The sequence below is a fragment of the Lissotriton vulgaris genome, chromosome 1_1, assembly GCF_964263255.1.
Source record: "Lissotriton vulgaris chromosome 1_1, aLisVul1.2, whole genome shotgun sequence".
NCBI classification, from domain to species: Eukaryota; Metazoa; Chordata; class Amphibia; order Caudata; family Salamandridae; genus Lissotriton; species Lissotriton vulgaris.
In genome coordinates this window covers 1,401,475,937-1,401,500,011 of record NC_141685.1, presented here as the reverse complement: position 1 = coordinate 1,401,500,011, position 24,075 = coordinate 1,401,475,937, and the positions used below count along the sequence as shown (strand labels likewise).

Here is a 24,075-nt window from a genome sequence, read left to right as displayed (position 1 = left end):
AGGGTACACAAGTTGCCTATAATTTAACAAGTCGGTTGCCAATAGGGCCATACACTTTGTAGAGACCCTTGGGGCAAACATAAGACTAAATAGCTGCACTTGAACCGATAATTTTGACCATTCTGCATAACCAGAAGGCATTGAATATGTACAGGTGCATCTCCTACAATGATTGCAGAATGAGGAAAGTGTTGAGGAAGACTTGGACGCCGGAGAAATGGCGGCGTAGTTTTGTCCTCCTCCAAGCAGCTACGATCTTTTACACACGGAGGGCTGCAATCCGACCACATTTCCGGATCCAAGAGAGAATTTGGATGTCGGAACATCATACCCAAATACCCTGAAAGTTTGAGCCGAATCTGAACCAGGGAAGCTGAGGAAACGACTCTCTTGTCCTGACCGCCGGTGACTGCAGAGCGGGACGGAGCCCGGACCCGGCTGCGCAGACGAGGCCTCCCGGAGCACCTGGCTCACCTCGCCGAAGTTGGAAGTGGAACCTATACAGCGCTGGGGATGGCTTGAGGAAATCAGACCTCTGCAACTAGAAGTACATCAAGGTCGTGAGTAGTAAAAGCGCTCTCTCACTAGAGTTTATCAGCAAAATTAAGTGGTGGAAACGGCGCGAAGAAATGCCCGTTTAAAATGGCGGATTGACTGCGCACCCGATCCCTTGCACAAGACGTCCTGTGTCCCCGCTCCTGTGGCCCGTGCTGCTGATAGTGGACCAGCAGGGCATTATGCACACAAGTAATATTCCCTAATGAGCGTATTCACTGCGTACCTGGCGAGATGCCAGCCTTCTATGTTAATCGGTAAAACTGTGAAAAACGAATGAATGCCCGGCCGGTGCACGTTAGCAGCCATCGGTTCACTAACGAGCGCAAGAGCATGTCTGACCACAAGGTTTTTTTTTTTGAAGACAGAGAGCAATAGCCTATTCAGTATGTGACTGCCAGCAGCCGGCAATCGTTGAAGGTCAATCACGCTCTGCAGCAAGTGAAATAAAGACAGTGACGGGAGCCTAAAGACTCCAGAAAAGGACGCAAAAACACCGGCAGGCAACAGCGCGGCACCTGAAAACGCAAAACGCTCCAACAAAATGGCAGCAGACAAAGTACTAAGACTGGTCTTAGTGTTCAGCGACATAGTATAATGCCCTCATGGTGTCATAGTGTCTACTGGCATAAATAAAAAAAAAATAAAAAAAAAAAACGCAGTACACAGCACACGTGTGCATTTTATTGACTTTTACACGGTCTACCCCCACACTAAGGCACATTGACAGACTGTGTGCAGAACGGGGCATAAAATTACAGAATTTCGAATTCTATGAAGGCAGCCAGAGATGGTGACATCACAGCTAGGCCACCCTGTCGCAAAACGCCTACAATCCCCGCATGCAGGCAGTTGAGTGAACTGAAGCCAAGTGAAGTGAAGTGAACCCAAGTGCAGCACTGGATAGAGGGCAAGACCATATGACACTCTAGAGAGCAAGAGTTTGCTGTTTTGAATTGCAGACCCCACAGCGACTTAGGTGCATACTGCTTACCTGCTTACCTGCTTGTCTTCTGCTTGTCTTCTGCTGTAATTACCCTCACGAACTGATATTTACAAGTTGTAACTGGGGATATTTACAAGGTGTAATTGTAAAGATCATCTTCAAAAAGGAAAGAAAGGGAGAGGTGTATATTCTGCTGGCCTGCACGGTCCAAATATACACAGCCCAAATACAGATTGGTCTCAACGCTACATGCCTGAAACGCCAAGGCACCTACACAACCCATCGCCTCACGCATCTAAAGTATGGGAGACAAGGAAAATGGTACAGCTTCTAAACGCCTGAAATCTAACCCACCGACACCGATAAAAGGGAACAAAGGGAACAAAAAAATGGAGGAAGCCGTGGAAACAATCTTGAGCAGGCTAGAAGAAGTCAGAGACTTGGCCAAGTCCACCAAGGAGGAGGTTGTTGCTATCCGCCAAGACATTAAAGACATCAACTCGAGGTTAGCGGAAACTGAGACCAGGATAAGCAAATTGGAAGACTTTGAAAATAAGACATGTGGAGCTATCAAGAACCTTTCATTATGCTCTGACCATCTCGTGAGGAAGGTTGCGGAGTTGGAGGACAGAAACAGAAGAGGGAATCTAAGAATTTTTGGTATGCCGGAGAAATCGGAGGAAAAACATGACTCATGCATACCCTTCCTCGAAGAGTGGTTCACGCAGGCCACAAATCTAACTTTCACTCAGCCACTGGAGTTTGATAGAGCGCATAGGGTGCCAGGACGAATCTCCAAGGACCAAAAGGGACCAAGAGCGATTGTGTGCAAACCACTAAGGTACCAACACACAGAACAGATACTCACCTTCGCCCGCAAACACAATCACGTGCTGTGGAAAGGCCAGAAAATCTTCATCTCACAGGACTTCAGTAAGGAAACAATGGAGACCAGGAAAGCCTTCCTTGCAATGAGGCCCCAACTAAAGTCACTTGGTCACCTGTATGGCTTTATTGGCCCAACTAAGTTTAGAGTTACGATACAAGGTGTGTCTCATGTGTTCTCAGACCCGCGAAAACTACGACAACTCCTGTTCGACCGTGGAGATGGCAGTATGGAAGTCTCCCCGCCAGCTCAACAAGGAGCCTCTGCGTCTGGTTTTGAAATTTTGTACTACCACTCTCAGACTCCAGGATCCTTAGAGAAGTGCCTATCTGAACTGGATTTGACATGAGGCTCTCTTGGTTGGTGATCACGACTGGTTTTGGACGGTAATGATACGGTAATGTACGGTAATGTACTCTGTACCCTTGGGCCCTATATCAGCTAATCATCAGACTCCAGATCTATATTGGAACGATCCCTTGAACGATCTGATGAACCTTTAACTTGAAATATCTATATTAGAACGATCCCTTGAACGATCTGATGAACCTTTAACTTGAAATATGTATCATTAAAGCTGCGTCAGTATGGTTCTATCCTTGCTACCACACCCACGATACCATACCTATGCTACCATGATACCATGATACCACTTTACCATGATATTGCTCATGTCCCTTATGGACCTTAAATAGGCGCTATGCTGTGCTGTACTGTTGATCTGTTGTTGAATGCGCTTTCGACAATTCTTTTGCAGGTACTGATATATTTGGTCACGATACTGAACCCAAAGCAGTGACTTTCCTGTGTTTAATGTTCTGACACCAGCGTTGGTTATTGTTTGTTGTTGCCTACACACTTGGGCTATTATCCTCAGAATTAGGGTTGCAGCCCGTAGAATTGCTAGTTAAGAGTAAGTTGCTTGGAGGCGGCCGCATGGTCGTCATTCCCGAGTCGCTATGTTCTGTTGTTTCTACTATTGGGGAGGGAGGGGTGGGAAGTGGGTGAGGGTGGGGGGCGGAGGGAGGTCGATAGGGAGGATGGGGGGGATTGTTTTGATATTTTACATATGGTTTTGTTTAGTTATGTCCATCTTGCTTACTAGCTTGCATCCAATGTACCACATTATGTTCCGAAGCTTTTACTCTGTACTTCTGTTTCCTGCATACTGTGCTAGCCCCACATTATATGTGTTAAAAGGTGCTTCCACGACCCAATCCTTATGTATACACATGTGTTATGAGATGATATTACTGGATGCATAATTGATGGCTGCTGTTATAGATACTCCGATAGGGACGACAACCATAACTAACCTTAGAATCCTATCATTGAACGTGAAAGGACTTAACCAGCCAGTTAAACGCCAAAAGACACTTGACTATCTACGAAGGCAGCGTGGAGATATAGCCTTATTGCAAGAAACAAAACTAGAAGCAAAGCAATTTCACACATTGCGCAATAAGTATTTTACTGAAGTGATAGGCTCTGAGGCGATCTCAAAGAAGAATGGGGTGGTAATGCTAGTGGCCAAGAATGCAAATGTGGAAATAGTCTCTAGTGCAATAGATACAAAAGGCAGATGGGTCTCAGCGAGACTAATCAAGGATGACACTGAATTCTTTATCACGACTGTCTATGCCCCAAATACATATGATCCGTCCTTTTGGGTAGGCCTAACGAAGCAGATAAACTCCATCCCCGACACAACAGTCCATATTCTGGCGGGCGACTTCAATCTCCCACACGACCCAATACTAGATAGAGACTCTAAATGCGTCTTTCGCCCGGGGAAGGCCCATAAGGCATTCATGAAACTGTGCAATAGATTTCATTTGGTGGACACGTGGCGTTTGATGCACCCTGATGGCAGAGACTACTCATTCTACTCCCCACCGCATGACTCGTTCTCAAGAATCGACTATATACTCATATCTAATAATGCGGTGGCAAGAGTTGAGGACGCGGACATTGCTCCCAGATTAGTCTCTGATCATTCCTGCGTTTCCCTTACATTATCTAATATTAAACCGACCACCCGACAATCTATGTGGCGATTCAATGACACCATTATCAATGACACAAAACACAAAGAAACCCTTGACACTGCCATTAAAGACTTCTTATTGTTAAACAAGAGGGGGGACACTTCAGACACCACCCGATGGGATGCATTGAAATCCACCATAAGGGGAGTCATTATAAAAATATCGTCTGCAATTAATAAGAACCGCACTACAGCCTTGCTGAAATTAGAGGAGGACATTTCAAAACTCCAGCACACATACTTGAGGAGTAGAAACCCTGAGGTCCTAACCAAACTGTCCAATCAGAAATACACCTATAACAAACTTATTAGTGAAAAGGCGGGAATTTGGCTAGACAGGAGGAAGCGTTTCAAAATTTGTGACTCGAACAAAGCCGGGAAGGGACTAGCGGCTTATCTTAAATTTAAAATACAAAAGAATACCATTGCATCCTTACTCGACGACAATGGGACTCCTGACTCTGATCCCACTAAGATTGCGAATATCTTCAAGGACTTTTACGAGAAACTTTATGCTAGGAACATGCACATAGACAGCGAGAAAATGGAGAAATACCTCTCCAATTGCACGCTCCCAACACCCACGCCCGCAGAAAGAGACTCCTTGAATGAACCAATCTCTGAGTCGGAGGTTATTAGCGCGATCAAATCCCTCAAAAAGGGGAAAGCCCCTGGGCCTGACGGCTATACAGCACAATTTTATAAGACCTTTAGCCATATTCTTTCCACCCCTCTCCTAGAGGTCTTCCACGAAATTACCGATACAGGTAAAGTTAAGGGGACTATGGCAGAGGCTGTAATTGCGGTAATACCCAAGGAAGGCAAAGACCACAAACTCCCCAAAAATTACAGGCCTATCTCACTGATAAATTTAGATTGTAAGCTCCTAGCATCAATTTTAGCGAATCGCATTCAAAAAATCCTGCCGTCTCTAATACATCCCTCGCAGGCCGGTTTTCTGAAGAACAGGCTCTCGAGCGATAATACGAGAATCCTGGCTCATGTCATTGAAAAAGCGAGACTCTTATCTACACCCACCATCGCCATTACACTAGACGCTGAAAAAGCGTTCGACAAAGTAGACTGGGCTTACTTAAATGCTGTACTACATAAATTCGACCTGGGTCCCATATTCACTAAATTAGTCATGTCCCTCTATGCCTGTCCCTCCGCTAGAGTACGAGCTGGCGGCGCTTTTTCCTCCCCATTTGGTCTAGAACAGGGTACTAGACAGGGATGTCCATTATCCCCGTCCTTATTCCTCCTGGCTATTGAGCCTTTTCTGTACTACATAAGGGAAAACCCTGACATCGCTGGAATCCGGTTCACTGACTGTACAATTAAACTCACGGCTTATGCAGACGACGTGTTGGTCATGAGTGAACAAGCTGATAAGGCTATCCCGGCGCTAATGTCCACAATAGAAGACTTCTCAGCTGTTTCTGGATATTCCTTGAACAAGGATAAAACTGAGGTGAAGTCATTAAATAACCTATGTGATAAAACCATCCTGGGCGAATCCGGGCTTACCTGGCAGTCGAAGAGTTTTAAATATTTGGGAATGGAATTCGAAAAGGACTTGATATCCACCTTAAAAATTAATGAGGAGATACTCTACAAGAAAATAAAAAAGCTGCTGGACGGGTGGTCTCCTAAATTCCTCTCGTGGTGGGGAAGGGCTGAAACACTAAAAATGATGATCAGTCCCTTGGTAAATTATATGTCATGTATGCTCCCCATGACCTTCACGGAGGACTTTCTACATAGAGTTGAGAAACTGATCTCGGATTTCCTGTGGAAAGGGAAGAAACCGAGAATTGCCATGAAAAAATTGCAACTTCCAAAGATTAAGGGGGGATTAGGATTGCCAAATTTCAGAAACTACCAGACCGCCTTTCTCTGTAAGCAGGGAGCCTCCTGGTTTACCGAAGACCCTGTCTACACGCCCTTATGGATCAGTATTGAGAAATCCATTATAGGCAAAGCCCCGCTCTCCGCAGTCCTAACAATGGACCTCTCACACCTCACGAACTCTAAATACATCATGCTCAATACCAAGAGAGCACTTCTGCGGTTAGATCGCATCCATGCCACTGGTCAACGGATCCACAATTCCTCCTCTGCGTCCTTATGGCGTAACCCGTCCATTAAAATTAGCGGATCACCCATCATATGGGACCACTGGTCCGATAAAGGTATTAATGTGGTCTCTGATCTATATGAAAATAATATGCCACTGCCATTCTCGACTCTACAGGCCAGACACTCCCTACTACCGATCGACTTCTATGCCTTCTTAAAGCTAAAATCAGCCTTATCCACTAAAACATTCAAGCTAGTGAAGCCTTGGCTAAAAGCTATGCTACCCCACTTTCAATCCTCTGGACATTTTGTCTCTAAAATATATAAACTACTGGCGCCAACGGCAAACAAGTCGATGAGGCGCAATGAGATAAAATGGGAATCAGAAACAAACAACACTGGCATAAGTATAGACTGGGTCAGGATACATGCATCAGCACTCACACACAAGGTATCACCGATACTATCACAGACCAAATATATGATTATTAACAGGGCATTTTGGACCCCACAGAGGCTATTTAAGGTTGGCCTGCGGGATACACCGAATTGCTGGAACTGCTCTTCTGATATTGGTGACCTTCCGCACATGCTGTTTGATTGCCCCATGCTTCACACCTTCTGGGCAAAAATCTTTGACTACATTGGGCACACGCTCCACATACATCCCACGAGGGAATTCATCTACATTCTCCTAGGAGCATTAGATCCAGCACTAAAGGGTGACCATGACCGCCAGCTCCTGGACCTTCTACTAACTCTAGCATGTAAGGTGATCCTGTGCAATTGGAAATCAACGGGTGAGGTCTCCTTCAATGCATGGAGGGAATGGCTGTCCTGCATCAGGGGCACTGACAACCCCGCGTTACACTCATCACCGTGGCAGGTCACCAACAAAAACTTATGGTCTTCATTGGACCGAGCCTCCTTCACCTTTGACCCACCCTGAAGTTCCAAATGATGAGGTCTGTATTCAGGGAATTATGGGTTGCATGCGATGTGAACTGTAATGGCTATATCTTGTGCTCACGGGCTTGACAATCTTAGAATCACGAAGCAGGAATGATGAAATATAAATGGTACTATATGACCTGTTTTAGACGGAGGGCTTTACGGAACTATATACAAATGTGAGAATGCAAGGTTGGTACTTTATTTTCCTTCACTGTATACGTATTGTTTTGTGTAATAACCCATGTCTGACTGCGGTATTTTTGTAACACGACTGTAATTCTTCTGATGCCTTCTTGCCGCCATCATCTGTTATCATTTCTGTTATTGTTTTATAAAATAAAATATGATTTGAACATAAAAAAAAAAACTGCACTGATGGATCAATTTGATGCTACACTGCATGACAACAGTGATGTTATGTGTTCTGAATTCTGCACATGCTTTCCGACTGCAGCCTTCAATCGGTAAGCGGAACCATCTCTTCACTTTGTTGAATCGTGCACATGAGTAGATCAACTTTTGAGATTTGAACATGCAGGGCTTCCTCCAGTTACAGATACATAGCTTAAGTAAGATCCAAGAAGGCTGGTACTGACTAAAAGGTATCTTGATGGGATGAGGCGCTCCTCAACAAATCATTTAAGAAAGGGTACACAAGTTGCCTATAATTTAACAAGTCGGTTGCCAATAGGGCCATACACTTTGTAGAGACCCTTGGGGCGAACATAAGACTAAATAGCTGCACTTGAACCGATAATTTTGACCATTCTGCATAACCAGAAGGCATTGAATATGTACAGGTGCATCTCCTACAATGATTGCAGAATGAGGAAAGTGTTGAGGAAGAAATATGCTATTTACCCTGCAAGCATCTGTTTGTAGTCTCTAGTGCTGTAGATTCACATGCTCTGCCTATCCTGCCATCTAGTGCTGAGCTTGGACAGTTGCAACTTGTTTTTGTTCAAAGAAGTCTTTCGAGTCACAAGGTATTATATATGACTCCTTTCATAGCTGGCAATGCACATGGGCACAGACACGATTGTTTGATTGTTTTTTCGCACAGTGGGCGAGAGTAAGTAGGGAGTAGGAAAATATGGTGACCATGCGTGTAATGTATATAAAAATAATAATGATAAAGGTGAGGATATATGTAGCAACCAGTGGCTCCTGGAGAGGTGAATGGGTGGGTGCATGTGAACTGACATCACTTCATGCTACAAACAGATACTTACAAATTACTTAACAGAGCATAGACATATTGTGTTTTCATGTGTAGGTGAATAGAATGGAAAATGAATAAGCCCTAGAGGTAAGTGTGTTTGCTCATGTTGAAAGTTACATGGTGTGCCATTTATAAACCGGTTACGTTTCAGGTGTAAGTAGTACTCCGTGTTAAACAAGGTAACAGATTACCACACCTGATGTGGGTTGCACAAGCATGTTACAAAATAGGTTGTGACTTAAAGCCAAAGCTTGTTCCAAAAATCTTTTTTTTTTAAAAAGTACACACACACACACACACCCACACACACACACACACACACACACACCCACACACACACACACACACACACACACACACACACACACACACACACGCACGCACGCACGCACGCACGCACACACACACACACACACACACACACACACACACACACGTCACCCTGTAACTATCTGGTTATATTGTGTAAAGATTGCTTATATTGTGTGGTGCTGCATATTCACATGCTCTGCCTACTCCTGCCATCATAGTGTTGAGCCCAGACTTTGGCAACTTGTTTTTCTTCGAAGAAGACTTGAATCACAAAACTTGTTATTGCTCCTCCTTGCAGAGCGGGATAGGTCGCTGGATTTTTACAGCATAGGCCACCTCTCAGTCTGCAGCTAGTGCAATCCGCTGCCAACACCTAAGGGGCAGATACCTTACTCCAAGAGGGCCAAATTATATACATTTATTTTTACAAGGTAAACCATACACCATCTGTGATTTTATGATTGGGTACTTTACTAACACATGACCCTCAATTCCAATCGGCTGTAGATTAGGCTAATTTATGATCCAGTTAAATTGCACAGAACAATCTGGACTAATTAAAGGCAAGAAACATGTTGACCCCTATTTTCGCCACATTTTGAGCTGTAAAGGATCATGATCTACAGTACAGCCGCACTTTGTTTTACTCATGTCAAGAGCACCTGCTTAATAAAGACTTATAAGTTCCTCTTGGTCATTTTTAAATCACCCAATCACCAATCTACACATACGGCACCTTCACACACACTTCATCTCAGCTTTTTAAATCTTTAAAACATCTCTGGCGAAGAGCCCCATGAGGGGCCCATTGGGCATTGCAGCACCGACCCAACTAAGAGCTGCCCGATGATGAAGAATGGCACCCATCTGGGTGTGTGAGGGCTTTGCTTCAGAGCAATCAGATACCTCTGATCTGTTTGGCCAGACCCTTCTAACCTGTTTTCTTCTTCCCCTCTATACACCTTTGATAGGAACTGCATACCTTTTTGTGGACACATTGGACAAAGTGTGGAAAGACTGCAGAGGGTACGCCGGAGACACTATGTGTATGAGGGTGTGGAGCTGGCAGTGTAGGAGAATTGTGCCTTGGAGTACGAGGTGGTGAATTTGTGCCTCTAGCAACATCCTTTTTAGGGGGAGATGGTATGGGTGTTTCGAAGGCTAGCTCTTCCTTGAAAGTTAACATGCGCTTTTTCAGAATGCAGAAAGGTGTTTGTGGAGGCTCAGCTAAGGGTGGCTTTGTGAGGATCTTCCAGGTGGAGGGGTGAATGAACAAAGTCAAGACCTCTGGTAACTACTCTACGATTGAGCCCTCAGCAGTGTCAGATGTTGGCGTTGAAGACTCTAAAGTCGGTTTAAATGAAACTTTCATCGTCAACTTTGGCTCCAACGTAGGATAGTTGGTTCCTTCGGGCCAAGGAGGCACCAATTGATACACGGCTTCAAAATCATGGTTGAGGCTTGCTGGGGGTTTGACGAAGGCTCTCTGGATCAAGCAGAGTCTGCTGGCTGGGCAGAACCCAAATGTCATGCCTTTTTTGGGCAAGTCTAGGAACTTGATGGCGAACTCCCCTCGAGGAGTGCTATGCCTCAGCCTGGATGTGGTTGTGGAATAAAGGTGGGGGTGACTGGTACTCAGATGATGAAGTTGGAACTATGCATTAGGTGAAAACCTGGTTTTTGGTCCAAACAGTTTGGTGGTCGGAGGCTCAACCTCTTCCTGATAGTGGGCGTGTGAGGAGATGTAATAGAACCAAGGAGTTTGTCTCTTCTCCCATAACGTCAGGAATCTTCTTGCTGGGGGTCTGGATGACCTTTGATGCTACACCTTCGATATTTGAGGGTCTTTTTGTGGTGCAAGTATGGAAGAAGAGGCAGAATTTTCAGGAGGGCACTTCTTGGTTGATGTAATAGGCAGTGGTTCTTCCCCCGTCCTCAAACAGTCATTCTCCAAAATACAACCTGATTTTGTTGAAACCACTGATGTTGTAGGTCTCGGGCAGTAGTGTGTCAAAGGGCCGTCTATCTCAGCGTGTCAATGAATGCTGGGGCAATAATTGATTGTTTCCTGAGCGGGTGCTGGAGAGGCATTCGTTGTTTTACAAGTCGCTGGGTCCAGAATCTGAAGAGCTGGTCCTGAAAAGTCAGGAAAGATTACTTTGTCTCAGAGCTAACACTCGAACATCCGAACAAGAGGGTGGAAAAAAACAATCTGGAGTGGAAGAAAACAATCTTAGGTGGAGCCGGTGTCATGGCGCATTCTGCATCAATGGGGTCAAAGTTTTGTGACTCGCAAGCAACAAGCATTTGCAATGCAATAGGTCTCGCATTAGGAAAGTTTGAGCTATTGGTATTGTAAATGACAATTTTTTTATTTATGTGTTGGTTTTGAAAATAGCGAAATTAATAGCTTTGCCATTTACAATGCCAATAGTTTTAACTTTTGCAAATGTGACACCTATAGCATTTGTAACGCAATATGTGTTGTATTTACATGACTTAGATGTATTGATATTACAAATAACAATGGCTTGTAATTTTTGTAATAATTAATACTTTAAAAAAGTTATTGTAATTTATAATGGCAATAGCTTAAACTTTTGAAAATTACTTTTGTGAAGATTATGTTCATTGTATTTTATTATGAAGAAAATCCAAGAACAGAAGTGAAATATTAACATCTTTTTGAGACATTTGTAATAAAGCTTGAAACATTGAGCAAACATATTTGAACCAGTTGTTGTTGAATGATTGCACAGATTGATGTTGTGGTGGCGACGAGTGATGCTGTGGTGTTCAGTGATGCTGTGGTAGCGCATAGTGATGTTGTGGTGCCCATGAGTGATGTTGTGGTGCCCATGAGTGATGTTGTGGTGCCCCTGAGTGATGCTGTGGTGCCCTTGAGTGATGCTGTGGTGATGCGATAGATAGATAGAGTGAGTGCGATAGATAGATAGAGGGAGGGCGATAGATGGAGGGGGATAGATAGAGTGAGGGTGGTACATAGATAGATAAAGTGAGGTGATACATAGATAGGTAGAGTGAGGGCGATACATAGATAGATAGAGTGAGGGCGATACATAGATAGATAGAGTGAGGGCGATACATAGATAGATGGATAGAGTGAGGGCGATACATAGATAGAGTGAGGCAGATAGATCGATAGATAGAGTGAGGCCGATAGATAGGGTTGAGTTGGAGGTTGGAGTTGGAGGTTGGAGTTGGAGTTGGAGGGTGGAGTTGGAGGGTGGAGTTGGGATTGGAGGGTGGAGTTGGGGTTGGAGGGTGGAGTTGGGTTTGGAGGGTGGAGTTGGGTTTGGAGGGTGGAGTTGGGTTTGGAGGGTGGAGTTGGGTTTGGAGGGTGGAGTTGGAGCAGGAGTTGGAGTTGGAGGGTGGAGTTGGAGTTGGAGGGTGGAGTTGGAAGGTGGGGTTGGAGGGTGGAGTTGGTGTTGGTGGGTGGAGATGGATTTGGAGGGTGGAGATGGATTTGGAGGGTGGAGATGGATTTGGAGGGTGGAGATGGATTTGGAGGGTGGAGATGGATTTGGAGGGTGGAGATGGATTTGGAGGATGGAGTTGGATTTGGAGGGTGGAGTTGGAATTGGAGGGTGGAGTTGGAATTGGAGGGTGGAGTTGGAATTGGAGGGTGGAGTTGGAATTGGAGGGTGGAGTTGGAATTGGAGGGTGGAGTTGGAATTGGAGGGTGGAGTTGGAATTGGAGGGTGGAGTTGGAATTGGAGGGTGGAGTTGTAGTTGGAGGGTGGAGTTGTAGTTGGAGGGTGGAGTTGGAGGGTGGAGTTGGGGTTGGAGGGTGGAGTTGGACGGTGGAGTGGAGTGATGTGGTGGTGACCCTGAGTTATGTAGTGGTGCCCCCTGAGTGATGCCCCTGAGTAATGTGGTGGTGTCCCTGAGTGATGTTGTGGTGTCCCTGAGTGATGTTGTGGGGTCCCTGAGCGATGTGGTGGTGTCTCTGAGTGATGTGGTGGTGTCCTCGAGTGATGTGGTGGTGTCCTCGAGTGATGTGGTGGTGTCCTCGAGTGATGTGGTGGTGTCCTCGAGTGATGTGACGGTGTCCTTGAGTGAGGTGGTGGTGTCCTCGAGTGATGTGGGGGTGTCCTCGAGTGATGTGACGGTGTCCTCGAGTGAGGTGGTGGTGTCCTCGAGTGATGTGGTGGTGTCCTCGAGTGATGTGGTGGTGTCCTCGAGTGATGTGGTGGTGTCCTCGAGTGATGTGGTGGTGCCCTCGAGTGATGTGGTGGTGTCCTCGAGAGATGTGGTGGTGTTGTGCGGCGTGCAGCAGTGTGTGGCATGCAGTAGTGTGTGGCATGCAGCAGTGTGTGGCGTGCAGCAGTGTGTGGCGTGTAGCGTGCAGGAGTGTGTGGCATGCAGGAGTGTGAGTTGTGTGGTAGTCTGCAGCATGCAGCAGTATCGTTGTTTATACCCAAATGTCAATAAATACATTTAAGGGTTGGAGGGGATGTGCACCCAGTAGTAGATGCTGACGAATGAGACAAAAATAAATAACTATAAGGAGAAATAAGCAAATTAAAGGAAACCTGTAAGAAAATGTAAAATAAAAAGACTCAACCAGCATCCCTGGCGGTGAAGGGAACACCGTTTCACGCAGTTGTTTACATGTGTTTAGGCAAAACACTGACTCAGCAAGAGAGCACATGGCTTAAGTGGGCTTCCTTGCGCTCAATGTTGGATGTAGCGGAGGGCGGAAGAAAATGTTAATGATACTGGAATCGGCCTATGGTTTTTGAAGGTTCACCCAAGACCCATGTGGAGACGTGTGGCTCAATGATTACAGCGGCAGACCCTGATGCAGAGGTCTAGCCCGGGACCAGGGTTAAATTCCCCGCCTTGGCAGGTCTTGGGCTCAAAATTCCACGGACCTGATAATTCTCGCCTCGGTGCCTATTCCAATCATGGAGTCCCACTCTGCAATTCTGGGCAATAGCTTGCTTAATCTCCAGAACGGCCCCCACAACGCTAAGGATGCCTGGCCTCCACCTTGGGGGTGCCCAGGAGTGGACGCCTCACAGGGAAAGCCAGGATGGGTTCCAAAGCGGTATTCGTACAAGCGCCTTGAGACCCTTGCGGGTGAGTAGTGCGCTATACAAGTATCAATTTACATTTACATTTAACTATGCTTGTATGCTTTGTGATGGTTTATCAGCTAAATGTTGTCAACATGACTTCCCTAAAAGATCGGAATTTTCCTTCGAAAACAATGAAACTAACGTAGATTGGCATGTAATGCTATACTTCTATTGCTGATATACACCATAATGCCACTACCGTGTGCAAAATATTAAATAAAGTTAACTTTAGAGGCCCCTTAACACTTCTACTTGTGACGAAAAATCTGGCGTCCGTAGTTCGGGAAGTAGAGGCGCTGGAAGGGCGTGTAGGATGAGAAACTGGAAAACACTTCACCAGCACACATGCGCAGACCACACAAAGAGCATGCAATCAGAGAAAAGAAAGTCGCGAGCTTCATTGTGAGACTGTACACTCGATTCCGATGACAGCGAGAGCACGTGCGCACAAATTAAGGTAGTGACATAGGCGCAGGTACGAGTTGCGTTTGGGAGTTCACGCGCGTGCGTAGTTATCCAGTTTGGCTTTTGAGCTTGCGCACTGTTCTCAGTTGCTGCACGAGCTGCTGTTCCCGCTCTTTGGTTGGCTCAGAGCGGTGGCGACCGCGCCGGAGAGAGGGAGAAAGGAGTGCAAGAGCCCAGGGCAATGGCGGCGGCAGAAGAGCGAGGGAGGCCTTTTTAAATAGTGCGGACTTAACCCGAAGGTGTCAGGGCGCTTCACAATAGGAACAGTAGTGCTACATGAAGCAAAAATTACAAGTGAGCATGTTACAAAAGCAAACGTTACGTTACATGAGGCAATAGTGACAATTGTGCAAGTATCAAGAGCAAACAAAATACAAGAGGTAGCAAACAATATGTTACTAGAGGAAACAAGCTTCTCGGCATTGCTGTGTGGGGGTGGGCGGGGGTGTGATGAGCGAGACACGTGCGCTGGAGAGGCAGGGGGTGGGATGACTGGGCAGCTGAATGCAGCGTGCACAAAGTGAAGAGCCAACGAAAGCTCTTGAAAAATATGCCCGTGGGGAGAATGCGCAATGGGAGAGATGCTATGGGCTGCGTGTTGGCGTGCTGGAGAGGGAGGGGGTGTGATGAGCAAGAGGCGCGCTCTGAGAAGTTGGCCTGATATATGATGTTTCCAATTCTGGAACCACCTTGTATCAGTCCAAACAATCCCTTATGGTGTCTGGTTGTAAGTCAACCTTATAGACAAGCTATCCTAGGGGTAGCATGGACTAAGCAGCCTTAAAGGCTTAACTCAAGAGGTCGTGTTAAGCAAGCTGTTTTACGAATCACAATCCTGTAATATCAAATGAAAGGACACCACACAAGTTATATATTATAAAAATATATGTATTTATTACTAGAATAATCCTCTATACTCTTTATGAGTCTAGAGGCACAAGCGTTTAAACAAAAGCACAGTTAAACATACAAAGTTGCACAATTATGGATGAGGGCGGGTGGCCACTCAAACCTTATATTAAGAAAGTGGTATAAGAGATACCAATCGAACAGTGGTTAGGCCTAGGGCCTAGGGAATCGCTGGGAGCAGTCGGGACTAGCAATGCTGAAGTTGGGAAAAGCCCACGGGATTCGGGTGCAGCGCTTAAAGCGCGGCTTGCAACAATGCAATGTCAATGGTGCGTAAAAGTTATAAAGTTAGTGTTTTAGGAACCTTCCGAGTGACCTACGAAGCTGAAACTTTAGACACATACACTAGAGGTGTGTACCAGTGTGGGAACACCGGCGTTGCTGAGTTACCTTACCCACAGGAAGCGGGTGCATAGGTGCGAAGAAGTGTCGGGTTTCGTCACGCAGGTCAATGGTTCTTGGAGCTGAAGATGCTGCAGGCGGCTCGATGTGAAGAGTTCCGGTGGATCCAAGGGTGGATCTGAAGTTGTGAAGACCTGAAAGCAGAGGGGACAATGTTCAAAGCCACTGACCAGTGACCACCGTGGAACCAGATTGGAACCAGGCAAAGTCGGGTGCAAACAGGTGATGAGGTGTTGCTTCTCTCTGCAGCCACGTGGACACGAAGAGGTCAAGGACGTCCAGGAGTCGATCACGAGCTGTCCCACAAAGGCTCTAGCTGATGGCGGTGTCGGCAACTTGATTGAAGCAAACAGGCCTTGGCTAATGCAAGCCACGCAGAAAGTGAAAAAGGCTTATCACTCGGACCAGCAAGGTCAGAGCGGGTGCTCCATTTTACAGGAGCGAGGGCAAGTCTGGAGCAACCAGACCCGCAGTGTAAATCGTAGGTTTCGTCGCCAAGATGGCCGCTGACCACGTGGCAAGTGGCCGGATGGCGCGTCGAGTGGCACAAAGCAAAAGGGCCCCACGCAGATCGTGGAGATGCTGGAGGGAGGGCTGATCTTTGGTGCAAATGCTGCTCGGTTGTGGGGCTTCTCAAACCCCAAAGTACAGCGTCGAGGGTGCCTCGGTGCTGTGCAGTCAGCTTCTCGGGGGTCTTTCGAGATGTCCGGTCCCACGTCTCTCGGTGCCTCCACGGGTCCCTTCTTTGCAGGGACTGTGGATCGGGCTGTGAGAAGTCTGGGAGTCTGGGTCTCGCCAGGCTCTGGGCTCGGGCTCCGGCGGGAGGCGGCAGCAAAGCAGACGCCGAGTGGCTGGGTGGTGCGTGTGTTCATGGGGTGGCCCCTCCTAGGCCACAAGGGAGATGCTCTTCAGTGCATCAGAATGTCGAAGTCCAGTCGTCTTCTTAGTTTATAGTTGATTCAGGATGATCTGAGGTGCTATGGCACTGCTCCCACTCTGAGGGGTGGATCACCTGCTAGGTCCCTCCCTATGGGTGGGACCAGGAAGGGGGGCGGTTACACCCCCTTTCCTTTGTCCAGGGTCGCGCTGGAAATGGGGCTGGAGTGCTCCAGAACCGGTTTGACCGGATTATGCAAGGGGAAGTCTTGTGCTCCCCAGGCAGTGTCTGGTTTCTTTCAAACCTTCCTGCTACAATCCACTATCTCTTGTCTGGGGTGGTGTGACACCTCCCTGTGACAGGAAACCCTTTGTCCAGGCCTCCTCTGCTGAGTTTCGGTCAGCACACAGACTTGTGTCTGTGGCAGAGGCGTCCATTTCGTGATGCTGAGGCTCTTTTAAAATCAACCGCATTTTAGCAAAGTAACATGTCGTCTCCCTCTAGAGGGGTGGAATGCTACCCCCGTCGCCAGGACTAGCGAGGGGGTAGTATTTCAAATCGTATGACACCTTACACCACATGTTTTGATAAAGTCAAACCAAAGTTAACATATAACCGCGAGGATTATAATGCACTTACTAGTATATGGTTTGACATTATCCTGCAACAGCTAAGGGAATTGGTCCCGACAGCTGCAGACAGGCTCAGCTCATGCTAGTTGTAAAAGGGGGGTTCACCCAATATAGTCACTGGGACCTGGGTATGTATATTGCTGAGAAAGAGGGGTCCCAGTTACCACATAGAAAAATATAGAACATCAAGAAAAAAATCAATTAACAATAATTTGCATACATTGTTTTTTTTTCAATGTAGCTAAGCCTCTTAATCAAGCAAGGTTAGTTGAAATAACATTTATAAATTGCATAAAGTGCCCTGGACAGGGGGGAAGGGGAAAAAAGTGCAGTGAGTGTAGGAAGGGTAAGTGACATAAGAAAAAACAAAGGCTACAAACAATCAAAGATTATTAGACTGATAAAGAATGTCAAATAATCATAAATTCAAATTTTGTTATTACACCATAACATGCTTCATAAGTGTACTGAATATCATCATTGCTGAGATGAAGCTGAGAAACACAAAAGACAGTCGACGTTTCGACCCCTATTGTAAAGGCAGGCAGAGATAGATTCCTTGCAGTGGGGTCTTCATCAGGACGGGATAGGGGAAGGGGCACAACCTATTAAGTACAAAGAGGAATTGGTCAATAGGAACTGATCCAAAGTAACAAAATTTAAATTGGAAGAATGCGCACATCGACGATGGATACAAAATATACCAAAAATGCTTGTTGTCAAGGGTGGGGAGGGATGCTCCTACAGGGCTTGGTGCGGCCTGGCATGGAGTGCCCAGCTCTGGTCTAAAGAACCACTGAAGACTGAAGAACGTCGTTATTGAGCAACACCCTTGATTGCAATAAGATCAGGTCCATACATCAAAGACCGTCAGAATGGATAAGGGGCATAGGGAGGTATCAATTAGATCAATCTGGTTTGAAAACACCGTGGTCTGGTGGGATGGATAGGTTGTAGTAAATTGGTGCGGTAAGGAACAATAATTAATAGCGTCCCCGTTAATGGTCGCGGCGTAATCACCAAACTGGTTCCGACATCAATGATCTAGAACCGGCGTCTGCCGAGTAGGAAGTGAATCCCGATAATTGCAGCCGTAGTAAAGCAGATTAGCCATCCAGTGAATGGCTAATCTGCTTTACTACGGCTGCAGTTATCGGGATTCACTGGATACTCGGCAGACGCTAGGAACAATCCACCTTGTAATCAAAGAACAAGCATAATTTATGCTTAAAATATTCTTAAAACGATTTTCTAGGCATGTAATATTCGGCATGTTAGTGGATTACTCACCATTTGACATTCTGAGGCAGAATGATGATCTTCCTGTATGCCCCAGATAAAGAATAATCTCGAATTTTATGCCTCATGTTGTTCAGATCAAGATCATCAGCAGCAAGCATTTCCTTGTAGGCATCTCCAACTAAAAAACATAAAGAAAGAAAAATTAGATCAAGTATTGATACACTCCAGCAAATAAATATACAGCGGAAAATGTATTAAGCTGACAACTATTGTGGTTCTAAATACATTGGCAGTTTCCACCATAAATCCTGACTTTTCCAAAACATGTAATGTAATATATATATGTTAGATCTGGGGGTCTCTAGTTGGCAGAGGTAAGTACCTTAGACCAAGTAGGGACCCTTGCTTCTAGTCAGGGTGAAGGAATACACACAGTAGATAACCTCCGCTCTCCTCTAGGTAGCTTGGCGCGAGCAGGCAGGCTTATCCCCAAGGCAATGTGTATAATATTTGCACTTAACACAACAATAATCCCAAATCCACCACAAACTGAGACCACACAGGTAAGTATATTTCATAAAAATATATATAACTTTATCTGGTTGCAGCAATGTAAATAAGGCAGTTGCACGATAATCACTTTAGTCTCCAGTCTCTTCAATCAGCAAAAAGATATGCCAATGATTTATGATTAGAACGCTCTTAAAACGAGCAGTCCAAACATTAAATCATTGGCATATCTTTTTGCTGATTGAAGAGACTGGAGACATTTGTTTAGATGAGAACTTCCTGAAATTAAGTACCACCAATTAAGATTAAGTGCATCATTTCTATACTAAAGTGATTATCGTAAGTAAGAGGGGTACAGGTTGTGAGTCAGAGGCAGTAAGGAACTGTCTCGCCAGTCTGGAGGGGGAGTGTGTGGATGAGTGGTATCTTGAACTGGAGGAGTTGGTGTGAGTATTTTTTAAGGAGCTTGCACCTGAGGTGTACCTCTGGTGGTGTGCAGGAGGTCTTGCAGAGGCACTGGACAAAAAGGTGGATGTCTGGCGGTGTGCTAGATGTCTTGCAGAGGCATTAGGGAGTGGTTCCAAAAGGAGTGGCTTGTGTATCTGATGATCCTGTGAAGGGGAAGAGGTTACTGTGTAACCCAGCTAGGTCCCAGTAGTATGGTGGGGGCTCACGCCCTGTCTCAGTGGAGGCGGAGTGAGTGTGGGACGGTGTGTCCCACGTTGGCCTGAAACCCTATCGCAGGGCCTGGAGGGTTCCCTAAGGGAGCGCCAGGTCAGGGGCCTAAGCTGTACATAGGTCATTTGAGGAGGATCTTCCTGTGTCTAGAGGATGGGGAGTGTCTGTAACCAGAACTCCGGCGGTCCTAGTGTTAGGCAGTACCGCTCCTCAGTGGAGGGTGCAGAAGTCCTGGCTCGCTGAGCATTTGACCGTCTAGAGTGCTTGACCATTTGTGGGGCCTCTGGAGGTCGTTCCCCGAGGAGGGGGGAAAGCCGGGTTGGGGTTGTGGCCTGCACTGGGAGGAGTACTGGAGGAAAGTGTGTCACTGATACGCCGCTGGCGTGTGCTCTGTCTAGCCTGGGACATACTGAGAATCACCCTGTGATAGGGAGTACTGGAGGAGAGTGTGTCGCTGATACGCCGCTGGCGTGTGCTCTGTCTAGCCTGAGACATACTGATACTGGAAGGGGGTGCAGAGGGACGGTGTCCTTACTTCTGACCCCGGTGCAACCTGAGGGTTTAGATCTTAGGTTGGGAGATTAGGAAACTTCTAGGTCAAGAGGAATCTCAACCAAAGTGGATCAGCTGAAGAGACTGAGGGGGCTGCCCTTGCTGTGTGATCTGGGGCTCACCTGCAGTTTGTTGTTTCCACTAAGGTAGATGAAAGGGGGCTTTGCTGTGTGCTGTGTCCCCCCACCTGCTTGAAGAGGGACTGTGCTGTGTGCTTTTTACCTCAGAAGTGGAATAGTTTTCAGGTGGTAGACCAGTGATGGAGTGAGGTCCTGATCTAGTAGAATTGTGTTCTGGTGAGTGCTTCTCTGTGAGGGTGCGGAAACCCAGAAGTAGAGGTAGGGTGGGGCATTCTTGCCGTGACCTCTGGTCAGCCTGGGGGTGTGAACCCTAGGTTGTTGGATCAGTGGTAGTTGTAGCTACACTGAGAGAGAGAGAGTGGAGAATGGCTATTGTATTCCAGGGGTTACTACCCCCCGCTCTGTGGATTGGTTAGGACCTGTGATACTTGGATGGTCTTGGCTGTGGATGACTAGTGAGTACCAGTGGGGTATCCTAGTTGTGTCAGAGAGTTATTGTTTAGAGGTAACCAGGTGAGTTCATAGTGGCGTAAAACCGGAAGGTGTCCCTGCTGTGCGGGTCCGTGTCCGTGTTTTGTCGCCCAAAGCAAGGAAGCCCATCAGTGGAGTGATTGGTCTACCCTGCGTTTTGGCTGGAAGGGGGTTGTGTTGGACCCGGCCCGTTGGGCAGGTTCACCCCTAGACTTTTTGCTTTTTCCTAGCCTGTTTATGGAACCTGGTGTTGGTGATTTTAGGCCTCTGCGCACTTTTTCCCTTTGGTACAGTGTAAAGTGCTTGAGCTCTCTGAATGAGTGGTGAGTGACCTGCCCTCCCATAGGAATGAATGGGGAATATGTATGCCCATGGTAGTTCCTGATGTGTGGGGAGTGCAGGGGCGAGTTTGGTATGTATGAACTCGTGAGAATGAATGCTGCAAAATGATATATGCGGCATAACTGTGTCTAGTCTAGAAGTACTACTTTTGGAAGTTGGCATATTTGTGTAAGTGGTTGCTGGCGTGTGATTGGCTGGTGAGCCTGGCCCAGAGTGCCTGGGCCTGCTTGTGGATTAACTGTCTGGTTTGAGGATGACAGGGGCTGGAGAGCCCAGGAGGTTGTCTGAAGTCAGCCCATGGATGAAAGGCAGCATCTGCTGCCAGGGAAGTGGGAGGAGATGGCACCTGATAGTGAAGGGCTGTGCCTGCCTAACTACAAAGCTGGCTCCACCTCCCGCTGGGCGACTGGCACCTCTGTCCCTGATACTGAAGGGACTTCCCTATAACCAGTTCTAGCTGGTTCTCACACTGCCTGCTTCAAAGGACTTCAAAGACTTTTCACTGTATAAAAAGGGGCTGTGTCCCATTCCAAAATGTTCTTGTTTCTAACTTGAATCTGCTAGGGGCATGCTGCTGCTGGGGCTCAGGGGAATCCCTGGGCCCTGCCCATCTCCTGGACATTTGATGGACTGCTGGGGGGACTCTTCCTGGCTGTCCCCCTGCCTGGCTGCATCTTTGAGGACTTTTGCTGGACTTTGTTCTGCCTGGAGACCTTAACCTGTGATGTTGGGACCCTTCTTGATGCAGGGGTCGTTCCTGGGGGCTTGTCTATGCCCGTAGCGCCTTGAGAGCGCTTTATTTTGCACCCGTAGCGAGCGTGTCGCAATCACGCATTTTGCGTGAGGTTTTGCAGGTGCCACCCTGCTTTATGCCCGGTTATTTACTTATTTTTGCGAGTGCCCACCTCGCGTCTTTATTTTATACTTTCCACGAGGGAGCCCACTCCTCGGGAAACTTTGCCTGCCCACCTGCCTGTCTAGAGAGGGCCGCCGCGCTACCCGCGGCAACCCGGAAGTGCTCGGCCGGCCGGCCAATTGCAGCGCGGCCGGCCGGAAGTCCTGCCCCCGCAGCCCGGGTGCCGAGGAATGGCGACGGCGAGGCGAGGGGAGAGAGAAAGGAGGCAGCATGGCGGCCGGATCGCAGGGCTTCCGTGATGCGAGGGAGCCCTGCTGCAGGAGGGAGCCCCGAGAGAGTGAAGCCAGGGACGTTTCCTTCCGGTCTCCCGTGAGGAGAGGGAGACCGGAGATGCCCGCCGCCGAGAGGAGAGCGCCAGAGAGCAGCTGAGCTTGCAGGCGGGGCTCCGTGGTGGAAGAGGAGCCCCGCGCTGCCCAGAAGACGAAGCCGCCGCCCGGAGGAGCCCCGTACAGGAGAGCCCGGTGAGTTGAAGGGCTGGGGGGCTCCGTGTGGGCCACTGTGGGTGCCTGCTGAAGGCATAGTGACGGCGAAGAGCGGCCCCACTTGGCAGCGGGCCGCTCCAGCACCTGGGGGCATTTTTGAGAAGTTAGAGTCCCCCGTAGGGGACTCCACCGTGAGTGGGGCAGAAGAGAGGAGGGGCGCCGGGACACGTTGTCGGTGTCCGTCCCTCCAGCAGCGCGAGCTCGCGCTCCTGGTTCGTGGGAAGCCACGAAGGCTTCAAGGGCGGCCCCAGCTGGCAGTGGGTCGCCCCAACATGTATGAGCCCAGAAAAGGCTCAGAGAGGCCCTAATTTGTTTGAGAGCCTGTTTGGCTCCAGAAAGGGCCACATTAGATAGAGGGGGCGTCGGGGCATATTGCCGGTGCCCGCCCCCTCCTGCCTCAGAGTGTGAGGGTTAGAGTCCGGTGAGGCTCATGGGGGCACCATTGTTTTTAGAGCCTGAGAGCTCCAACGTTTGGCTATTTACAGTAGCAGAGCCTGTGTGGCTCCAGCAGTGGCGCAGTTGGCGCCTAACGGCCAGTGAGGGCCCTGGCGCAGTTTTGTTGTTTCCCAGCTGCCCAGCACTTTGTGGGCAGCTGCCACGTTTAGGCTTTTTGTACTCTGAGACTGGCGCTGCATGGCAGCGCACCCCGACATTGAGACTCAGGGCATCTGAGCCCCAACAAGGCCAGTTGGCCTAGGGACTGCCACAGGTGGTGGCTTATGTAAGTTATGCGCAATGTGATTCCTATGTTTTTAATAGTAATTGCCTACTGTGTGTTTTTGCGCTATTGACTTATGTTCTGGCACCTCCGAATGTGTAGGTTTATGCATTATGTGTCTTTCTTTCCATGCGCTGCACCTCTGAATGTTTAGTCATCATGTGTCTTCTTGCGCTGCACCCCTGAATGTATTTTATTGCATCATGTGCTTTATTCTTAACACCTCTGAATGCTTTAGGCATCATGCGTTTCTCTTTATTACTCCTCTGAATGTAGGTTATTGCATCATGGGTAATGTGTTCTTTTCCTAGACCCCTAAATGCGGAGTGATACTTAGGTGGTTGTCTTTTCTACTCCTCTGAATGTAGGTTTATTGCATCATGAGTAATGTATTCTTTCTTAGACCCCTAAATGCTGTGTGATACTTAGGTGGTTCTTCTTTTTTAGTACAGGTGGTCCTACTAAGGTCCTGGTTCCTGTTATCAGTGGTTACTGGTTGTTATCTGTGATTATTATTTTATGATACATGTATTCTTTATTCTAGAAGTGATTTTATATTCTACATTTTATCTAGAAGTACTATATCTGATTCTGACAGGCGCCCATGTGGCCCTGTCTGGTGTACATAATCCCTGTGAATATTGCCCGTGCCAGTTGGCACAATGTATATGTGTGATTTTATCTGATATG

General features: G+C 47.4%; 1 protein-coding gene across 3 annotated transcripts in view; it reads right to left on the bottom strand.

Annotated features, from left to right (window-relative positions):
* The window catches only part of PUS7 (pseudouridine synthase 7), a 330,471-nt gene that overhangs the window by 29,282 nt on the left and 277,114 nt on the right, over positions 1-24,075 (bottom strand). For all 3 annotated transcript variants that reach the window (XM_086967051.1, XM_086967056.1, XM_086967062.1), the window contains one exon: positions 18,685-18,814. In XM_086967051.1, the coding sequence (XP_086823177.1) occupies positions 18,685-18,814 (130 nt within the window). The remainder of the gene's footprint in view (positions 1-18,684; positions 18,815-24,075) is intronic.